Source organism: Apteryx mantelli, chromosome 12 (genome assembly GCF_036417845.1).
Source record: "Apteryx mantelli isolate bAptMan1 chromosome 12, bAptMan1.hap1, whole genome shotgun sequence".
NCBI lineage: Eukaryota > Metazoa > Chordata > Aves > Apterygiformes > Apterygidae > Apteryx > Apteryx mantelli.
In genome coordinates, this window is record NC_089989.1 from 23,033,587 (window position 1) to 23,056,674 (window position 23,088).

General features: G+C 48.4%; 1 protein-coding gene across 13 annotated transcripts in view; it reads right to left on the reverse strand.

The window, feature by feature from the left end:
* Positions 1-23,088, reverse strand: part of FOXP1 (forkhead box P1) — a 385,930-nt gene that overhangs the window by 104,172 nt on the left and 258,670 nt on the right. For 12 of the 13 annotated variants that reach the window (XM_067303481.1, XM_067303486.1, XM_067303484.1 and 9 more), the window contains one exon: positions 5,270-5,398. In XM_067303481.1, the coding sequence (XP_067159582.1) occupies positions 5,270-5,398 (129 nt within the window). Of the gene's footprint in view, positions 1-5,269; positions 5,399-17,523; positions 17,597-23,088 lie in introns of those variants that run through there. The other variant, XM_067303492.1, reaches the window with a different exon arrangement.

Sequence of the window (23,088 nt, forward strand, 5' to 3'; positions counted from 1 at the left end):
TTCTCCTGTAGATGCCGCGCTCCCAAATGAACGCGATGGGAGCCACGCACCTGGGCACCTTTGAAGATCTGCCGCTCTTTGCCCTTGGGCGAGTTGCTTAATATCCCTCTGCCTCGGTTTACATGTCTATAAAATAATCATACGTGCTGACAGTACCTCACACCGCCGGGTCCCGCAATATACTGCTCTTTTCCTAGAAGCCATGGTTTTTGGAGTCATGTAATTACAGGACAGTCATAGGTTTCCTTCAAGAAAAACAAGTGCATTTGTCACCTTTCTGCTCAGTATAAAATGCTGGAAAAAGTGAATACCGAAGGCTTTAAAATATATAAAAGGGCAGCAAAATAAGGCCCCCAGGTTTTACTGAAAAAAAACCCCTTAGTCTCCTAATTTTCCAGCTGATCACATAGATTTGAGGACCTGACTCAGATTTGGTTGTATCTGTGGGGTTGATGATATTAGCACTTCCCAGGCATATTCCAAGAACCGCCTGACTAACACTCATAATTTGGCTTTGGGATGAAAAATAAAGAACCATAGGTTTGTTAGTAGAAACCAGCAAAGCTGAGCTTTGTTTTATTTTCAAAGTCAAAGATAAAAATGAATGACTCAAATAATTTTTCATAGGGAAACTATTTAAACCCTGCAGAAGTGAAATCTTGACCCTACTGGAGTTGGTGGCAAAATTCCCGTTGGCTTGACTGCGGCCATATGCAGATACACTCACATGTATAAGACTGAAACAGAGATATTCATACAAATAAAACAAATACACTTGCAAATGTAGCGCCCCTTCTCAACTGTTAAGACAAAATTTATCTACCAGTCATTAAATTTATCAGTATGTGAAAAGGGACAATGCATATAAATCCTTAAGTCAGTTAAACTGTTACTTATATGCTCCGAGTGAAACAGAGAATATCCTTCACTTCACTGTTATTACACTATTTCTAATTTCATAAAAAATAGCAATAAGGCAATTTGCCTTTAAAAAGCGTATCCCCAAAACGTCAAGCTACAGCCGATCACCATGTTTTTGTGATTTTTGCTCTTGCCCGTGTCTATTTCTTGAGATACTGAACGGAAGTATTAAGATAATACAGCATGCAAATTAAATTCTACAAATGCACAGCCCAAATCCTGCTTTAAAAAGCACTGGTATGCAAAGTTTAAGGCAGCTCTGTCCCTTCAGCCTCCCCCAGTCTCACCCTGCAAACATAAACCAAACCCAAATTCTTTTTTTGGCAATGACTTAAAGGGAATATTTATTTTCAACTCTGTCAACTAAAACTAAAAGTTTCCATCTTGATAATTTCATTATTTTTTCTCTCCAAACACACACAGATTAACTATCATACAACAAATTTCATTTTATTACATAAAAAAGTCAAGTGATTGGTTTCAACTGCAAGATACTGACTTGGACGTCCTAAATCTGTTTTCAGTCCGGTATCCAACTTTCAGCTCAATGCAACACACAACATTTACGTCTTTAAAAAAAATTGTATTTTTAGTATTGCCAAAACACACATGCACTTTTACTTTCTTGGGAGAAAATGTGTCTCTTGATTTGTTTCCAATCTGTGTGTTCTTGCCAGCAACTAAAATGCCTGAAGAACCAAAATGAATAATCGTTAAGAGCATCAGCAATTAAAGCTGCAAATTTTAATCAATACATCTATTAATACAAAGATATATTTATCTTGGCCAGGAAAAATGTGCAAAATCTCAAAATCCTAAGCATACCTGGCCTGTTGAATTATTTTTCACAGATTCAAGGAAATCTAACATCTATGGCAAATATATTACCAAACATGCTTTAGTCTTTTTTTCACTTCAAGTAATTTTTGTGGCTCTGATATTTTTTATATCCTTTTTCCAATTGCTGGTTGCTAAATCCGTTCCTTAACTTTCAATTTTCTTTTGTTTGTATCATCAGGCTGTGAAACTGGAGGTCACTGCCAAATATAAAGCACGGCAGTGTGAGATAGGCTCAAAATGTGAGTCATCGTATACTTGGAGGTTTGGGGTTTTTTTTTTTCCCAGCTAGCAGCAGAGCACATCTCCACTTCTGTGTCCAAGTCCTTATACCCTGAATATCTCAAAATTGGTTAAAAGCAGGTCTCCAGGTAGAGTTAGCAAGGTCAAGAGATCCCAAAGACGATGCCGGAGCCCATTGTCATGTAAACGCTGCTCAGGGTACGGCGCCCCAGCGAGGCCACGGGATGCCGGGATGTGTTTAAGCGCCGTGGCTATTTTAGCAGCAAATAAAGAAGAAGTATGAAAAATCATCCACGAGCAAGGTGGTAACGGATCAGCTGCGCAGCGTACACTGGATTAATCCTCCGCATCTGTTTGCGCCGGTTCGGTTTGCCTGACAAAGCATCAGTCCCGGTGCGCCAGCGCTGAGCACCGTGCCGGAGGCCCAGCACCCCGTGTCGCCGGCACCTCTGCCCCCCGGATTTCATAGGGACGCTGCTCCCCACGGCGCGGGCTCGGGCGGTCTTCTGCCCTTGCCAAGCTCGGGGGCAGCAGAGGCGGGCGATCCCTACGGGATTCCTGCTATAGCCAAAGCGCATTCAAAATGACAGGAAAAAAGTACCTGCTAACCGCTATAGCGACCCAGCGAGACTCACGTCTACCCCTTAACGAAGCGCAACGACAACTTGGTTCATTATTTAAGCAAACTTCTGAAAAACAGGCGCGTTTCCGCCACCCTCGGAATTTATCCTACATATTGTCAGCATGGGTACTGCTGAGTCGATGCGAGGTGATCAGACATCGGGGTGGGGGCGTCAGTCTGGACGCGTGCATTCTACTCAAAAAACCCCAACCAGCACGCCGCTGTTTTCTTTAATAATGCATTCTCATTTTACAGATGCACTCGGGGTCTGCTGTATTCAAGAGGACTTCCAGTATGTTTAAGACCGCAAGAGCTCCAGGAGTGAGGAGGAAAAAAAAGAATGGGCAGTCATTTGAATCAGTGAGTGACAGGCCGGGCCAGCTCTCTGTATACATTAATAAATTAGAATTTTAATTGTGTCTCTGACTGCAGGAGCTGCTCCGGTACTTTAATATGTACCAACAATTGGCTATGTTATGGAATCCGCGATGTGGCCTTCACTGTTGACCTCTGCAACACAATTCCCAGTCTGACTACGGAAACTGTTTGGTTTGATCCTTTCAACTTATTTGAATCCTGACAAATAAGCTCACAGCTGAAAGGTCAACACAGTCATATTTCATCCTCTGGAGCTATTCTTAAGACATCTGCACAACAAAGCACTTCTTTTAGTACCTGACACTGGACCTAGCCAGCACAATCTCTCATTAAAAATGTCCCCAGTGGAAGAGTCTATTAAAAGGCATACGGATCAGCTATGGATTTACCAAATAAAATATTTTTGAAAGCATTAATATAATGGTTTGGATTATGGCACTCTACGCTGCCAATAAAACGTATATTTGCCCAATGACAAAATGCTTCATACTTTCCAAAAGCATAATAGCTTAGCTGTAAAGCGCAAGGTGTTGTCCAGCAGACTGAGCACAGGGGTGGGAGCCAGGAACTCATGAATCTTAATCCTACCTCTAAAACCAATTCCCTCTGTGATGCTAAGCAAGTCACTTAACCTGCTTCCCTCAGTTTCCCTGTCCAGAACTGGGATAATGCTACTTACTTATCAGACTTTCCTTCTGGGGATGTTTTGGAGATTAGTATTTGCAAAATGCTTTGAAGATGAAATCACTACACAAATGCTAGAAGTTGGCCTTACAGGGCCAAGGGCTGCAGTTAATAGATATTCCTCACTTAGGCAAAACTCCCCTTGAAGTCCCTGTGAGCTGTATTCGAGTAAGAACCACAGGTTTGGGCCCTCCAGCTTTACTGTCAAGGCCCTTAGTGATTTCAGCTTTACCTTCCATATTCTACTACATATTTAAAGAGTCTAGAATCTGTATTTTTGGAGGAAAATAATCTGCAGCACATATAAAAGGCAAGAGAAGCAGCAATGCTGTCAGAGAACTCATGGTGATAGTATAGCAAACTAAAAAAAAATTAGAAAGAGCAAAACAGACATGAGTTTGACAATGTGCTATGACAACAACCAAAAAAAAACCCCGGAAAGAATTTGGGGCTACAGAGGCTGAAGCATCAGATATAGAACAGCGATATAAGATAAATGTCCCAGCTACAGTGTTTTGTGTGACTGCAGCTGAACGGCTGCATTCAGTAACTTATTATCAAAAATATGGTGACAAACTGCAATTGCAAAGAGAGTAGTAATAAAAGCAACAACCAGTTGCAAACCGGTGAAGTGGTCAAGGGTCTAGAAGTGCTGGTTTACAAAATATATAAAGAACTAGATACATATAATTTGCCAAAACTGGCAAGTACATGTTAGTATCTCAGATGTTTGAAGAGTGTGAACACGAGGCGAGGCAAGGGGACTGACTCAGTATTTATACAAGGAGCATTACTTGGAGCAAGGGGATGGAATTAAAGCGGAAAGTTCCTGAGCCTGTGCTTTGTTATGGAAGACTGTGCAGAGGAAAATAATAATGGTCCCACCATCACTTGGGATTTCTAACACGGGAATGGCAGAAAAGGGAAAATGTGATACATGACTTAATAGGTCTTTCTTGTCTCTAATGCCTCTGATTTATCCTGAAAAACTAGCAGAATGTACTCCAAAGCTGCATATGTGTGTGTGCACATCCTCTGTTAGGAAATGCTGTATTGGGTTTAGCTTTCTGAATTCGTAACGGTACAAAGCCTGGTAATATTTAGAATTTATTTCTGAAGATGTCCATAAAACAGCAGACAGTAAAAGGGAAAAAAACACACCAATGATACGATACCCTAATATTTCCCCAATATTCTTGACACAGCAAATCAGCGGTTTGAGTGAACACAGAACAGAAATGGAACAGCAATCAAACAGAAACGTTAATGCAAATCTCCTATGAACACTGACACTGTAACAAAAGCTATTCCATTTTGTAATAACACAACCTCACCATATGCTAATAAAGTACATGCTCAAGGTTTGTAAATATGTTGTGGGTGGGATTTTCAAGAGCGCCCAGCGTTGTTCTTAACTCTACTCCTGCCTACGTCAACCAGAGCCACTCTGTGGATGGCAGCTGGAGGAAACTGGTTCAAAACCAAGTGTTCCTGCAGGTCTTAACCCAGCCTTCACAAATGACATGCATCTATTCAGTTTTTACTAGCAATAGGCTGCCACAGGTGCACATTGACTTCTCTTACCTGAAGGGCTGGCTGTTTGTCATTCCTCTTCGGAGACTTTAATCCACTAACTTGCTGCTGCTGCTGCTGCTGCTGCTGTTGCTGCTGCTGCTGCTGTTGAAGTAGAAGTTGCCGTGCCACCTGAAGAGCCTGCAAAAAAGAGTTTTGGAAATTGAGTTTATAGCAGGCAGAATTTGGGGAATTACGTGCACAGCATACGACCAAGATGCTCCATGGGTTATCAGCCACTGATCTGCTCCCAAATCGCAAAGCGGGGGCTGCCACCAAAAAAACCCTCAGCACTTGTATGCAACGGTGCAATATCCCACCATTGGGCTTTCCGTTGGGATTATGGAGAAAAACAGCAGCACCTCACGTCCAGCTTGTGTGTGGTAACCTTGAGCAGATGCAGAAATCCCAGTGGTGAACACTATGAGGTTGTTTTTACCCACCACCTGGAACGGCTCATAGACCCTAGTGGGTTTGCTAGTGGGGAGGTCCATGTGCTAGCGGCTTTTACGCTCTTCTTCTCCAACTGGTCAGGTCGGGTTTACAACAGAGGGCAGTCACATATCACTATCTATCTGTGACAGTAGTCAGCATGCTTTCCTGAGGGCGAGGGAAAGCCAGAGCAGTCTGTAGAAAGCTATCAGAGGCGCAATCGGAGACAGCATCAGGCAGAGACATGCCGATTGCCAGGAGGAACTGTACTTCAGCGTGGAGAAAGCTCTTAGGAGCCACAATGAAAAGCAGCGACAGCATCTCACACCCCAAAATAATCTAGCAGCTTATGACATACCAACTGCAGTGTCCATGAGCCCAAATCGATGGGCGGCCAACAGAGAAGAGCAGAGGGACATTCCAGCGTTGGCAGATGGAGGAGGAATGGATATGACACCCGAAAATGCCATCAAAGCATCAGTTGGTGGTGGAGTATTGTGAAAGTCGCTTGCCATGCTAGAGAAAAGGGGCCTGCAGATACCAGATCCAGGCAGCAACATGAAGCCATAGCTCCTTCACCAGGTGGGGAAAGGAAAGGGCAAAGAGACAAAAAAGGGGGAAAGCAAAAAAAAGGAACGAGGTACCTCCCCTGGCCTGTGAAGCCTGGCTCCCTCCCCGGCACATCACACCTCACCGAGGGGACCACGGGCGAGAGGCCGTCGGCCAGGTCCCGGGGGGCTGAGGGGCACACCTGAGAGCTCAGCTGATAGACCCAAGCCTGGTGCCTCCTGCAGGATCCACCATCGCTGGACGCCGGGCTGCTCTGTCTCCTTGGAGACGTTCAGTACATGTGTAGGTGGAAAAGTGGGAAGGCTGAAGACTTCATTAATGTAAAACAAGAAAAATAGTCCCTTTGCAAGATGCCTACATGGAAGGAGGGAGAAAGCTTTCCCCACTCCTACTGTGTATGCTCTCTGAGTGACTTAATTAATACCTATTTAATTAAGGAGTCAGATACGCTCAGGGTTTCACTTGCTTCTCCAAGTTGCAAAGTGTTTTATCTCACCGCAGAACAGCCAGGGAAGGCTTGATACGGCGGGTGACGCAAACTCGGATCCGCCGCCCCGCCACAAAACCGTGCCATTTCACGGCCCAGACCCACCTTTCCGCTTCGGAAAGGACCTTTGGCAGCCCGGGGGTGGCGAGAGCCACCGCCGCGGGCCAGCACAGCCAGGGCATGCCGGCTGTTTGGCGGCACGCGGCAGGAGGAGGAACGGAGCACAGCCCTTACCATCCTCGGCCTCGCTTTCGCCCTGGCGATGAGTCCTGGTCTCAGATCTAATAGCGAGTCTCCACTGATCAGAAAGAGTCTACGGGCGGACGTGATTTCCAGCAGAGGCTGGCGCGGCGAAGGTAAAATTAGATTTTTACATCGAAAGCTAGGCAGCCAAAGCTTAGTGCACCCGCAACACCTCTAAAAATGACATATTGACTCGTCTGCGTACCCAAGACCTGTGATCCTTAAAGGGGTGCCGGGGATGTGAGGAGCTGTCAGTCATGCGCACAAATCACAGCTTTGAAGAAATCGCGTGTGTGTGTTCCCACACGCACAAGCGCTGCTGCAGTCACTTCAGCATAAAGAACCAGAAGATCCGAAGCCTACCAATTAATAAAACGCAACAAAGGAGACCTTTATGCAGAAAGTGCTATTTAGGGTAAAAACTCAATGTTATTTTTATTGAATTAGCTTGTTTAGCTGCTAAAGCATCTTCAAGGGTGGGTAGAGGCAGCACAAAAAAATCCTACAGGACTTAAGGGGATGGGCAACAAATACTCACCTACTTAACAGGGGTGTTGTATGGCTTATTTAATTAATGAATACTTGTAAAGCACTCTGAGTTGCTCAGACAAGAAGTGCTATACAGTACAAGTGCAACATATTATTATATATTATTAAGACTGGCTCTGCAGAGGAATAATTCCAGGTAAATGTGCAATCAAATGATCATTTTAGTTCCCAGTAATTAGATTCAATAGGCCAAAAAAAACACAGAAGCCTAACTTTAATCATACACTAAACAATCAGAACATCCCTAACCTTTCAAGCTACAGCCTTTTTGAATAAAACATCATCAACTTATAGATATTATTCCAAAAAGAACCAGTCACCATATGTGTTGTCTCTTTGAAATACAGTTGCTATAGCAGACCCTGCATGCATTTCATGTGATATGATCATATTCTATCCTTTCTGGCAGCTGAGAGGTTGCACAACTAAAATTGGCTGCCAGAAATTTTTGAAGATTCCCAGAACAACTAGCCGTGCAAGAAATGCCTGGTTTCTGCTTGAGCTGGCCGCGAAGCTCTGTGCAGCTAGACCGGGCGAGCGCCGCGACCAAGAGGGCTCTGCCACCAGCCAGCCCACCTGGGCCAACCTCGCCACAAGCCGGGCTGCCAAGGCACCAAGGAGGACAGCACAGGAGACACCCCTGCTCCACGCTCACGTACCTGCGCGCACGCCCGCCCATCTACCCGTCCTCCTGTGGGCTGGGTGCTTCCTCGCCTCTTGGGACAACGTCTGCAATGGCCTGCTTGGTGTCCCGCTGGCTGGGGAAGCACCTGACCTCGCACTGAGAGCGGGTGGCACCAGGGACGCTAGAGGAAGTCACAGGGAGAAGTGGGCATGGAGGCTGAGCACACAAAGCCGGGGGGAGAAAGGAGAGGACTAAAGAGAGTAATAAATGAGTTGGCTGGAGAGAGCATCACGGATGCAATGAGCCAAAACAGAGAGGAACAAGATGGGGAGAACCACAGATGCGGCAGGGAGGGGTGAGGTGGCAGCAGGCTGGCAGCTCAGGGGAGTGCAGCTTCCACCAGCATTTCCCACATCTCTTCTCTCAAGATTTTGCTCTTCTGCTTATAAATAACTGAAGCAATAAAAGCATCAGATGAGCTTGGCTTTAAGATGAGGAAGTTGTTTATAGCACAGATCTGGTTCTTGCTGAACATCTGCATCAAGTAGCTGCTGCGTCTTTGGTGGCGTGATGAATTCAGAGATCCCAAGTCACTTAGCCTTTTTAGATCTCCTTACTCAGCCTTTCTGCCCACCCCACCTCGGATCAAGCACACTTACCACTGTCCTCGTAAAGTCCCCTCCAGAGTGTTACGCGTATGGGATGGGATACGTACAGAAAAGGCTCAATACAGAAAGCAGCAGCGCTCTTTCCTCTCCTGTCCCAAGCCCATTTGGGCGCCTTTGTGAAATCCATCTGCCGATGTCAATTCAAGCCCAGTGGACAGCTACCCTCGTAACACCGGCACTTCCCGTTTAACGCTATCAGAAACCACCGCTCCAGAGAGTCCCGTCGCCGCGCTGGAACGGTACCTCCACCACTTCTTTTCTGGTCAGGCACGGTAAGCGCTCCTGCGGAAAGCCGAGCTTTAAAGGCTGGCTTGGGAGCCCTGCTGAGGTTACCGGTGCTGCACCGTGCTTCAAGTGAGGATACACAGAGAAATTAATTTGACAGTGAAGTCAGTCCCACAACCTTCATCAGCACAGCGATTCGCAAGCAGGCCTGTACATTAATAAAGCTTCCTGTGGGAGTAGATGTTGCCTTTGATTTGCATGTGAATTCAATGCTAGTGAAAAGTGCCAGACTGTCAGACATGGAGACCAAAGTCTCTTATCTTTCCAAAAGCTTCTGTAGCAGTTTCCCCACATTTCCTTAATCATCTGCCTTGTCCTCAACTTACTGAACAGGCAGTAGAGAGTAAAGCTGGACTCTGTTCAACTCCTGCTTCTGCCAAGTCCTGAAACAAGGGTGCCAGGACTGTTTACTGCTAGCCAGCAGCTCCGGTAACGCGGCCCTCTCCTCACGAGAGGGTGCACGAACATCTCCAGGCGCTCTTTTTTCGCACATTCCTCCAGACTGCCATAGTTACAGCCTAGATCTACACCACGTGCTTGCGCTTCTGCAAGCGAACAACTGCCGGGGTAAACCGGCGCTTGCTCGTGCATCCCGGCAACTGCGCCCTCGCGCACGGGATTAGCGAGCAGTAGGTGCTCCGGAGCTCGGGTCCCGCGACTACCATCGCTAGCGTTACGTGCCGCGTACCTGCTCGGCTCTGAGCGCCCGCAAGCCCGCTCACGGACCAGAGCACGACCCAAATGACAGTCCCTGCCGCCAACAGCTAATCGCACAGCATCTCCCTCCCTTTACAGAAATACAAATACCAAGCCTGCCTACCTGCTGCAGGAAGGGAGAGATCGGAAGCACCCGTTCCCAGGGGTACCTTCCCAGTGCTGTGATTTTTGTATAACTACAAGGTGCCAACAGTTTTTGGTCACCTTCAACACAGAGAGATTCGGGATGACTTCAGTTAAAGGCTCGCTACCAACTGCGTCATCTCTGTTCGCCGCTGTGCTACACTTAAATGCAAGATATATTAAATATACTTCTGGGCTATCTCCTTATCTGTTAGAAAATCACCAACAGATAAAGTGATTTTTCTTGCATAAAACAGAGACCTGTAAAAAGGCAATGGAAATGATGTATTTTAGAGACACTGTACAAACACGCAACAATATTTGGGAGCCGACGCTGGGTGCCACCTCACCAAGTAAGAATTTTAACTTGGAGTTCACTGCGAGGTTAATCCAGTGTCCTTCACCCAAAGATGCTACAGACCCCCAGACTTGAGTCATAAAAATAACTAAGTGGGAAGCGCCACTGAAAAACACCTCTCCCTATGGTTTGCAAGATGGGAAATATTAGATGTTTCCCAACTTAGTTAAGCATTAGGGGGAGGAAAAAAAAAAAAAAGTATGCATCTGAGATGACCAAGACAATTTTATTGCAAGATAGACACAATGTGACTTGTTTGCCCAGCTGTTGTTTGCCCAGAACATCCGGCACTGTTATCTTTTAAGTTACTGTTGTAATTTAACATTTTCACGCAAGCAACTCAACCTTTCAGTTTCACCATTACTCTTTAGGCACCGGTTTTGCTCAAAGGATAAAAATGTAGCATTCCCTCTGATTTCAAAAGACTAGAAACTTCTGTTTTGGGAAAGGGGCTGGGGAAAGGAAATACACTGGAAAAAAGAGGATAGAAAATTTTAAAATGAGAAATGCTGCTTGAATGCCATATACTTGCTTACAGTGTCAGTACATAAGAAAAACAGTAACAAGATCCAAACCTATGGAGCCTCTTGCTAACTTGTTCCACCACTGGAGCCAGTATAATAAGGCAGTGACTCTCTCAAATTGTTTTTCCACCAGCCTACTTCTTATTGAAGAAAAAGAGCTCAAGCTCCTCCCTTTCCATCTGCTAGGACCAATATTAATATCAATCAGCTATTAATGAAATATGAAGACATGCAGCTATAATGGGCTGCCTCTAATGCACTGCTGCGAGGAGAAGCTCGTTTCCGTGCCTGAAGTTTATCCAGACAAGGAACGGCTGATCCAGACAAGCCAGGGAACCGCAGGGCAGTACACAGGGGTACCTACGCTGGAGGGTGTGGGGACACAAGCAAAAGACACGAGTATTCCCAAGAAACCTGTTCGAATTTTTGTCTGCACCCCCTGCCCTGCAAATTCCCAGAACAGTGGTGCAGCGATGAGCTGCCCCCGAAACGAAGAGCCATGCGAACAGAAGTTGCAAAAAGAGCACAAAACACAGTCCCTTGGGCTTCTTCAGCTCCCTAGGCATCTGGGGCCTTCCCAGGTGGGCAAATGTGCCCCTCGGGAAAGCACCTTGAGAACGGAGTAAGGAAGCATTCCCAGGAATCAGAAATGGTAGCATGGCCATCTGAAGCGTCCAAGCAGGAAATCTAGGAAACTACTTGTTGGCCCACATCATCATCTGTCCATTATTTCAGCTACGACCATTAAAAAAAAAAAACAACAAAAAACCCAAAACACAACAAGCAGAGAGAGAGATGAGACAGAAGATATATTAAGGGCAAAAGCTATCCTCGGAAAAAATATACCACTACTGCAGGCCCGGACTCCAGAAGCGAGACATCCTTTACTGACCTCGGAAGGACAACGTACAGCCAGATCCTTACACAGTTAAGATCACCGCTAAACTTTTCCCGCAGCCTTTTAGACAACACGCGGCTTTTCAGTATCAGGCATGCAGTTCTCTTACCATTTATTTTTCCGCGACTTTCACAAAGGCTTTAGACACTAAGGGGCCACCAGGAGGGCAGCTAAACAGGCCCGACTTCCCAGCGGAGGCATGGCCCACCTTTCCAAAGGTTTTCCTGCTTCCATTTAGCCTCGCAAGACAAGTACCTTTGTTTCTCCAGGGTGGAACGGAAGGGGGTTTTAGATTCAGCCAGCGATTTCTCTTCTTTCTCAGCTCCCATCTGTCCTCACACTCTGCTCCATTCCACAGCTGCTCCGAACAGAGCAGCAAAATGCAGTTCGCAGGCTCTGAAGCCTGGATGCACCAGAGCTTCGGAGTTTGTTAATCTCTCTCCCACTCCTGCCTCCTCTCCTGCTACACCCTCTTCTCCTGGAGCAGCAGATGTAGCGGAGCGGTGGTAGGAGGCAGACACGCAGGGGGAACGTACACATTGGAGGGTAGCCCTGCTGCAGCTCTCCTCCGACAGGCTGAGGAGCCGAACAACGTGTGGAAAACGGCGAAGAGCAGAGCAGTATGCAAAAAGGGGGAAAAAAAAATAGTGCAAAGCGACAGCAGTGGGTAGTGCTGTTCCTCTGGGAGGAACAGAACAGGGGGAGGTGAGAAGAACCAACTAGGGAGAATAGGAAAGGAACCAAAACGAAGAGGAGGAATGAAATGTAGAAGATGCAAAAAGGAGAAGCAGATGTTCTTGCAGCACTTATCCCCTCTGACATTCGTACCCAGCTCTTTCATCTTCCTCCAGAACTGGGGAACAAGCTGCTACTCGCTCCCTGCCGCTTACCACCACCCCGACCCTCTGAGCTGCCCAGCAACACGAGCCAAGGCCAAGAGCCGCGGCACGGCATCCCGAGGGCGAGAAGCCCGGGCGTGAGCGCAGGCAGGACACAGCTCTGCTCTGGGACACGGCTAGGGTCCGAAGTAACCTAATAAAGGCAGCCCTGCCGTTTTGCTTCTCGCCGGCCCCGGATACAGATCACCCCTCCATCCCTGCGCCAACGCGGCACGGCCACGTGCCACCCTGCCCTCACCGAGACGGTGTCCCTCAACCGCTCGGGAGTCTCTTACTCTCCTCTTGCCACCTCCATCCCCCTCTTTTCTGCCTCTCGCTCTCCCCCTCCCTCCCTTTAAATACACCTCCTCCGCCTGTCTCGCCCCCGAGACGCCTCCTCTCCGCAAGGGAGGACGCGGGGGGCCCCTGCCCAGCGCTCCAGGACCAGCCCCGCGCTTGCGCCCAGCCATCGGCTGGCCACCAAGGCTGCGCCGCCACGCAGCAGGCTGATCTAGCCGGGTGACTAACGGGTGATTCCCATGCTGGAAAGAGGAAAGGGACCTGGACGAATGCATGTACAAAGCCAGACTCACATCCTGTCCCTAATGATGAGGGACAGACTCAGAGCAAGGCAGCTGGCAATCTGCCTCCCTCTGAAGCATCTCCTAGAATAGTTCAGTCGTAAGGGAAGAAGATGAGTCTCTGTTTTTCTTCCAGCAGGCTTCGTTTCTCTCCCCTGGAGCAGATCCTGGCTATCGGTTGAGGAGATCCCCTCCAGAAAAAAGCATAGGAAACAAAAAAATCCTTTCTTCCAACGCTACGCTTGCCCCGGAGCTGCCCCAGCTCACGACCAGGGCAGCCGAGGGCTTTTCGGCAGGAGGGAGGAGCAGCGGACGGCCCGCGGGACACGAGGGACCCGGCCGCCTTCCCCAGGACAGCGCGGACCGGTCTCCAAAACATCTGATTTTAATTTGGTAATTTATGCATGAATTCCACCAGCTCAGGGGGAAAAGGTGGCCAAGGCATTTTCTGCAAATACCAGGAGACCCGCACGGGAAGGAAGGGAGCAGACAGCAAGAGACAGTAGGAAAAGAGGTCAAACACAGCAAACGCCAAAAAACCTGCGAACCCAGAACCAGCCCCAACAGTGACAAAGGCTAGAAAAATCCCATTCTCAAGGCGCAAACGAAATCCTCAGGCGGTTACACTGTAAAAACACCTTCTGTCTCCTCTTTTTAAAGAGTCACAGTCAAGACTCATCAAAGCCATTTAAAAAGCATCTGGCAAAAAGTTCCCAAACATTAAAAATGGCTCTCTTTATTTTGGCATGTCAAGATTCACAGCATGTAGCGGTCTGTACCAGCAAGAAAGGAGGGATGGGCCAACACATCCTGGTAAAATGAGAAAGGATACAAATCTTGGCTCCCAATGCAAACTGAACCAGAACTGAACTATGTCTGAGTGATGAAAAAAATCTTATGGGATTTCCAGCTCGTTTCTGTAGGCTCAGGATCAGATTCTGAACTACTGTGTTTATCCAAAAGTGAACCAGACCTTTGAATATTTGGAGGGCTATTCACTGCTGAGCAGCGTTTTTCTTGGATGTCAAAAGCACGGGAAGTTCTCATATTTTTTAATATGAGAAGAGAAAAGGGGTAAGATGGGGGGAGGAAGAGTGCCTTTTTGTTGCTGCAATGTAAATAGTATATCCCATACAGCTGCTTGTGTGCTTCCCAGTGCGGTCAACAAAACAGGGAAAATATTTTAGATTCGTATTCCAAGACACTATTTGATAAACTTGCATTCAGAGGCCCATGAAATAAAGCCTGACACCATGCACTTAGCACTGCGACCCACCCTGCGCTCACTGCTGGGCGAACGAAGCAAGCCAAATGTTGGGACAGCCTAATAAATGGGAAACTAATGCTGCAAATCACAACTCTGCACTATGGCACATCCTAATTTAGGACAGTTTTTAAAAACCTTATTTTAAAGACTCTGGTAAAGCAAAAATAGGAAAGGTTCAGAGAGAGGCGACAAAAATGATTAGAGGCCTCAGAAGATACGAGGGAAGATTGATAAGGCTGGGAGTGTTTAGTTTAGCGAGAGATGAGTAAGAGGGGAGATGATAAAAGTACACAAATTGTGACTCGGACTGAGAAGGTACATCTGGTGCTGTTTACCATTTCTCATAATGCAAGAGAAAGGGGACATTCAATGAAGCCAGGAAGCAGAAAAAAAAAAAAAGTAAAGCTGATAAACGGATTTTTTTATTTTTTTTTAATACACAACTCATAATTACCCTTTGCAACTTACTGTCACAAGCTATCACCAATGCCAAGAGCATGGGGAGGATGCAAAGAAAGGATTAGACACTTGTACAGATAGTAATGAGAACATTTACAGCCACCTTCGGAAAGATAAAAATATAAATCAGGGTACAAATGTTTACGCTTCGGGGCATGAGTCAAGGTTTAATCACTGGAGGTTGGGAAGACACTTTCCCCATGGACAGGTTCTGCAGTTGTCTCCACCACCGGTTCCCACCCAGGGACCACAGCCAGACCCTGACGCCGTCCCACCAACGCAGCCATCCTCCACCGCCGTCCCGCGCCACCACGGCATCCCTGTCCCGACCCACGGCTGCCCCCCAGCCCGTCCAATATTTTGCCTGCCGTTACGTTTTTTCCTGCCTTAAAACCAAACCGGCGGCACTGGTCTCTGCTGCCCGTTGGGCTCCCTGCCGCACTTTCCCACACTGCCGTGCCCAGCGAGCGCGGCTGGCCAAGCGCCCACCTCGTCTTCCCCGGCCCAACCAGCGCTTAAACCCAACGCCGGGCATGTCGGACAAATTCCCCTTTTTTCATCCGAAGCCGTTGCACAAGGGGAACCTACACGGCCGCCGCGAAGAGCGGCCCCTCTCCAGGGGACGCGTCCCAGGTTGGGCAGCAAGGCACCACACGTCGCCCGCCGGGCCGTGGGAACCACGCTGGCACCCACACGCGGCTCCAACACCGAGAGGGGTTTTGCAAGCCAGTCAGTCTATTAAATTTATACCTACCTGCACAATGCGAAGCAAACCACAGCTCAGTTTCCTTTCATGTGCATGACAGTCTTAACTTGTTTCTTTTAATCCAGCAAAAGCAGCCAAAGCATGCAACATGCTTCCCGGAGACAAGGCAAACCTGTATTTTGCTTCCTGACAGTGATTTAGTTTATAGTTTTTTTGCAGAGAAGATAATGAGCATTGTCCTAAACTAGTATTACAAGGGAATTACTACACGCTACATCTACACACCTGGCATTTAAAAAAGAATCACATACAGAGACACTATCTATAGTGGCCTAAATACAGCTGCGACTCCACTCGCTGCACAGACACTAACACTGGTGGAAAAAAAACCTCATAACGGCCCCGTCAGTATTTTCCTCAGAAGTCAGCGTTCTTCTGCAAATTCAAAGTGCCTCTCGTTTAGTCATCGTACCTAAAGTACGACTCAGGGAAGGGCTGTGGATATGCCAAGGCAGTAACAACTAGTGATAAATCTAGCAAAGCCAAATGGTTCAGCCAGCAATCCATGGACGCATGCCACACAAGAGGTTTTTTTTTTTTTAAGTGCATTTAATTCCCAGCTGCAAACCTAATAAGCTTCCCAAAGGTGCAGACTGCTGAACACAAAGGGTTAACGGCCTCGCTAAAGCAAATGACACACATAATTTCCTTTTATCATAAAACAATACGTTTATTATTTTCTGTATATCTGTTAAAGGGCATGGCCTTCTGAGTGGAAAACAAAACACAGCTTGGTCACATGTTTATTTGCTTCAGCTACTCCCTTTCCCTTCTGATAAATAATCAAACATGCCATCCAGAAAAAACAAAACCGGCGAGCTGGGAAATTTGATGGTCATCAAATAGACTAAGATACCAAGAAAAGCAGCCCACTGTTCCCACAGTGAGTTTTCTGCCCCACACCTACACTAACATCTGAGTAAATAACTTCAGTCACTCTTTCCATTTTCCCCATGCAATTACTCCTACTGTTAAACAAATTGTCCTTAAGGCAGTTGCAAACACCATTTTTTTTTCCTGCAAAGCAGAACAACTTCTGAACATTAAAAAGCCAGACTAGCAATATATTTTAAAAATATGTTTGTTGTACTTGTGGTTTGGCTGAACACACAGCTTGATTTCTCTCTCTCGCGCGCGCGCTCTCTCTTCTAGGAAGACGGGGTTTTACAGTTTCAAATTCTGAAGCGTATTTGGAGCTCAGAGAGGCAGGAAAAGCCTCGGCGAGGACGGGCTTTCTCCACAGGGCAGGCGACACATTTTCCATTTTGTCTCGTTTCGCCGCGTACGACCGCCACGAGTGACTGCCCAAAAAGTTACCTGCTACTTGGCGGACCCTCGAGGTGGGGGGAAATAACCAAGTAATAGCAAAGGGTTTATTAGGTTGCTTAAGGGGTGGGGGGGGGGGGGACGACAGTGTACATGTTGCAACGTGCATTACCCACAGGATCGATGCCGCCTTCCAAAAAGCACCGAGGACCCCTCGCACGGCGACCGCTCACGGCAAAGCGGCGCGGAGCAACCCCCTCCCCGGAGAAGCCCGCCACCGCCACCAAGGGTGAGCGCCCCGTCCCTGCCCTGTCCTTGCGCCGCCGCCGCCGCGAGATAACGGCCGCGCTCGGCGTTATGGGCATGAAATCGGGGCAAACGGGGGCAAGCACGAGGGGTGCGGAGCAGCGCTGCAGAGCCAGCCGCTCACTGCGGCACCGGTCCCCCCGCTCCGGACACGGATCGGGAAGGCCACCCTGCAGCCGGCACCGGCACCGGAGGGGGGGGATCAGCAACCCCCGGCCGCCCACACACCGAAAAAAAACCCCACGCCGGGAAAATAAAACCCACCCTTTTTGTCGACGGCGCCGAAAGCCCCCCGGAGCGCGGGGTCTCCGCTCTGCGCCCGAGCCACGCGATGCCCCTGGCCGGCCGGGCTGCCGCCGGCGGGGACGCTCAGCCGAGGGGTTCGGGCAGAGCGAGCTCTTACGGGTCCCGGCTTTAGGCTTCCGCCGCGGCGCCGCTGCCGACGGGTTCTGGCTGCTTCTCTGCAGCGGGGGTTGCGGGACGGTAAGAAGATGTTTGAATAAACAGGAAGTGCTGCGCGGCCCCGGCGCGCGCTGGAGGGAGAACACGCTGGAGCGCTGCCCTTCGCAGGCAGCCGCCGGAGCCCTCGCCGCCGCCGCCGCCGCCGCCACGGTAGCACCGGCGGCTCTCACGGAGCGGCGCGGAAAGCCGCAAGAATCCCTGCGCCGCGAAGGCGAGCGAGCGGCCGGAGCTCGCAGGTAATTTCGGAGCTGTTTTTAGCGCCACGCACGCAAAAGCGAGTAACTCGGCGTTATTAAATTCCCCGTCTCTAAGCAGAAACATGCAGAACTAATTACGCCCCCGGCTAGACCAAGCAGCGGCACCAAACACACCTCGTTTATGCAACTAGGCAAATTCATATTTGCGCGCAGCTTCAGTCAAGCTTGACTTTCGGACTCTCTACAGCGCGGCGACTTTTCCGCTCGGAACCGCCTCGCTGAGGCTTGCCCAGGCTGTTTTTCCAACTGCCTGCATGGAAAAATCAACAACAACAACAACAACAACAACAACAACAAGGGCACAACTGGTCCCGGGTGCCCAGCTTGCAGCCGGCACCTCGCCGAGCACGCACGCGCGCACGTGGCAGCCAGGCGGGTGCTTCCTCGCCTCGCCTCCTCTCCCTCCCTCCGACACGCCGCCCGTCTAACCGGAGCCGCCTCACGAACCGGCCCCCCACCCCGCTGTCGCAGCAGCCCCGTCTCCTGTCGTACCGGCGACACGGCACGGGTATCGTCAAGGCAAGCAAACCGGGGCCGGCGCTCGGCGGCGGCGGCGGCGGCTTGCGCCGAGACGAGCAGTCGAAGGGCCATATTCGATAGAAAACAGCAAGAAAAGCAAAAAGCGGCTCAGGATTCCTCGGGCGACCGCGTCGCTGCCGCGGCCCCGTGCGGCTGCCGCGCGCGGGGCCCGCGCACTGTCTGTCATTCTGGGCGCTAATGCTCTGCTAAAATAACTCATTGGGAGCTGTCAGGGGGATGTTTACACAGGCCCCCAATCTTTTCCTCATACAAGGAAAAAAAAAAATTTTTTTTTTTTTTTTTTACTGGAATTCATCTTCTTTTGATCTCACATTCAAAGCAACAGCAGCTTGATAGACATGCAAGTCTGAAAGCAAATCCAGACGCCGAAGATAAACCGCCAGAGTATGACAGGCAGGAGCATCTAAAGCTTATAAAAATGAAGAGAACAGCATGTCGTCTGAGTATTACAATAGCAGAAATCAAGAGACATATTAGGTGGAACTGATCAGCCACAAAAACAGTTCAAAAGGCAGATCATAGAAACAGAAGACTAAGCTGGGGGGAAAAAAAAAAAAAATTGGAAAGATCTGCTTTACAGAGGCATCACCTCCTCTCGAAGTACCGCAGCGTTTCCGCTCCAGCGTGTAAACTTGAGGGGGGAAAAAAGGGGGAGGGCTTGGGCAGCCTTTACCAGCTCAGCAGTTCTTACCTTAAACTTGCAATTAATTTGCCAAGTGTACATTTCGACTACATGTCATTCCAAGCGAAATAAAATAAAATAATAAAGAAAGGACACCGTGCCTCTCGCGGCCTGCCCCATCCTCCAAAATAGCACCGTTCGTGGCATGGATGGGGAACCTGTGCTTCTCCATTAAGAAGCAAGGGAATTAAATCGCACCCTCAGCGTGAGGCCCGCCGGCCTTAGCCGCTTCCACCATTTTAGGCCGTTCCTGAGGGCTGAGTCTTGGGGTGATGCTCCCGAGCCCTCCCTCTCCCACCAGCACAGAAATCTCAGTTCGGAAGAGAGTTTTACTTAAATTGAATTACACGTGCCACAGAGTCTACAGTTAAGCACCAAAGAGGACACTTGCCAGGAAACAATTCCCAAACTTTCTGTGGAAAGCCATGCATTTTTAATTTTTCTTCCCCAAATAAGCTTCTTACTCTAATTGAAGGCAGCAAATATAATGAAAAAGTAATTCTCAAACAATTTTGTACTTAGGGCTGTTTGTTAACAAACACCGAACGAGCAGCAGTGTTAGGTTAAAGGGCAGCAGGATTCCACATTATAATTTAGCCTGCGGTTATTTCTGATTAAGAACACCCTCCGGGACAGCGAAGCAAGATCTTCTTTTGCAGTAGGCATAGCTTTTAAAATTAGCCTCTTCTGCATAATAAACCAACAGGAAAACTGTGGATTTAAAACGGCATTAACCAATTTGAAGTGTTGTAATCAGTTTATGTCTTGCTTTCTGCAAAACACGGTTCCCTGCCTAGTCGAGTTACAAATGTAAAAATGCTTCCTGGATTCAAAAACTGTTGTAAGAAAGTCACCTTCTGTCATGCTTATGTAGCTATCTAATGTGCTAAAGGCTGATTATTTATCTTTAAACTGTACTAGTTTAATCTTTTAAGGTCACCACTAATCTGCTCCAACCTTTTAAAAAATAGCAGCTTTCAAGACTTACTGCTGGAATCGCTAAACTCAGTGCTGAATGTCACTGTAACTGATACATTAGCCAGGATGAGTGCAGTTTTACAATGTAAACATCAAATATAAATCCCCACGTAAATTAGAAGAAAAATATGATCTCCATGCCAGGAGAAATGCCAGTAAATAGGACCAACACCATATTACCTCACACAAATACCATTCAAAATCGCGTTGCCCTTCCCCTCTCCATCCTTCCCTCCCTCCCTCCACGCTTCTCCCCCTCCCTTTCCAATGCAAAGCACAGGCAAAACTTGGATATAAATTAAAGGATCAGGAGGTGCTTTATCTTCTTCTTTTTTTTTTTTTTTTGGCAACAGCCGGCCATGCCTACTGCAAAGCCTCAAGACAGCGTTTGTAAGCAGCTGCAAGCCCCCTCAAAACCCCCCCGCGTAGATTATTTGCCCGCGTGGTCTGAACAGTGGCCATCCTACATCCCTCTTTTTCCCTTTTCCCCGCGACTTCTTCTGGACTTGAATGTCACAGTAGACCTTGAATGTGAAATGGCTTCAAGCTAATTGCTTTAATTGCTTGAAGATGTGCAGGCAGGTGAAACCTGATCCCCTTGGCCATTGTAGAGACCAGGAACAACACAGGAATGTTTACACAGTGGTTTGAGTTTAATAGACAGTAGAGCCGAGTTTCAGACAGCTAGCAAAAACACAGCTAATAGGTGACCTCTTAATGTAGTCCTCCTTTTCACAAACAAAATACAATTTCATTTTATACGTGGCCGATGGCCTAAATGCCAAGGTTATCTGCTTGACTTCTGGAGTGAGCGTGCCCTGCGCCGCACCTGACATTTACACCAGAAACTCTACCCCAAATGCATTTTCTTCTACCTTAAAACAAAAAGCACTTTATGTGTCAGTCACCTTACAAACAGATTAGAGCTGGATGGGATTTCCTCCTAAGTGCAGTCATTTTAATTTAAAATTGAGTGCGTTTTCACCCACTTTCGTACTCCCTTTGCCCCTGAAACGCGTGGTAGGGAAGGTAGCCCAAAACGGGGCGGCCGGGCAGCCCCCGCGTCCCTCACCTGGGCACCTGCCACCCTCCGGGCTCAGACCCCACCAGCCCCGGCTCTGCCTTCGCGCAAAGGCAAAGCACTACTTTTAATTACTTTTACTGCTTTTCCAGAGCTTCCAGCGCGCTTGATCCACACCGCGAAGCTACGGGCTGGCTGCAGTGCCCGTGCCCAAAGGGAACCGCTCGGGTTCATCCACGGCTCCAAACCTGCCCTTCTTCCGCGGGCAGAATTCCTCCTGACCGGGAAGGCCAGCGTTTGGGGCCACCGAGACCGAGGTTTGCTTTCCAAGAATGGCCAGGCAAGCAAAACGCACCCCAAACCAGCCCGCGGCGGGCGAGCAGCTGGAGCAGAAGTGCAGAAAGCAAGGTAGAAGGAGCGATTTGGGCAGAAGCCATAGCAGAAAGGTGTTTACTGCAGGTCTAGTTCAGAAAACGAACACTGGAAACAGGTAACACTTAACACTCGTTTTCCTGGCGCAGACACTTTGCGCTTTGTTGCCAATCTTAAAAATGGTTAAAATCACTCGCACTGGGTGAATATTAACAGGGAAATGACATGTATCATCTCCCAGGCAAATAGGAATAAATAAACTAGCATTTACGTAGGAAGAAAAAAGGGAAGAAAATTTGAGGAACAGGAACGGAAAAAACCCACAAGCGCACCACGGCAGAGGAGGGGAGGCTAAAATAGCAAGCGTTTGGTACAAACAAGAAAGGAAAACAGCCGCCTAACCCCACAGGCCTGCGAGCGAAGGGCATTTCCAGCCCCATCGCTGGAATTTTGCTCAGAAAGTTTTCAACTCTCTAGCGCCTGGCGAGGAACCCGCGGCCCGTCCAAACGAACCCCCACAGCGGCAGAAGGGAGCCCGCGACCGCGGCCCCCAGCGAGACAACGGACACGGGAGCGCCGGTGCCGATGCTCCACCTTGCCTGCCGTTCCCAATACTCCGCAGCAAATGAGTAACCGATCTTAAATAATACAGAACAAAGGGAACAATAGCAGCCTGGGAAGCAAGCCGGGATACTTGCGAACGTGCCTCTTTCTGCTGAGAGACACCCTCCCGCGCGCGCACACACATGCGCCAAGTTGCCCCCCCCCGCCACCACCGCAACCATTTCTGAAAAGCCCCAATTCCACCCACCGCGGGTTTTTAATGCAATTTTTTTCGGCAAGCCAAAGGGGGGGGGGGGGGGGAGAAAAAAAAAGTTCAGAACTGAAAAAAACAGTGTCAATTCAAAGATTTAGTATAAACTAGTTCAAGCCTGTGGGAGGAACACGAAGTGGAAAAAGTAAACACGGTCGCCCCAAGTCGTTCCCGCCGGCGCGGCGCACGCCGGCAGCGCCTGGTACCGCGGGCGGCCCCGCGCCCCGCCGGGGTCAGCCGAGCTATGCTAAACTGACAGGTTCGCTTTACAGCAGGCCAGCACTTTGTTTGGATATACTGGCCTTGCTCACCGCCAGCTTAACAACAGATGGCTCGAAAACTTTCATTATGTTGCACAGGGCTGAACTGCAAACAATCGCCGAAAACTGTGAAAAGTTTAACTCTCTGCGAGCCGCCCCGGGCAGCGCTCGCCCCGGCAGCCGGCGGCGCGGGGGCTGCTCCGGGCATGTGCGCCTTTAAATTAATTAAAGCGGGATGGGATGATTAATCATACCTGTGCATGAGCCTGTGGATGCTTTAAAAAAAAGAAAAAAGGAAAAAAAAAAAAAAGGATTTGCTATTTGACAAGGTCAATTCAATAAAAGTAGCATTCCACAAGAAAATGGACTTTGACGGATTGGCAAAGCTGCTTTTTAAACCTTTCTCAGGCCTTGCCACTTCGGGAAAGTTATAGAAAGTTGCT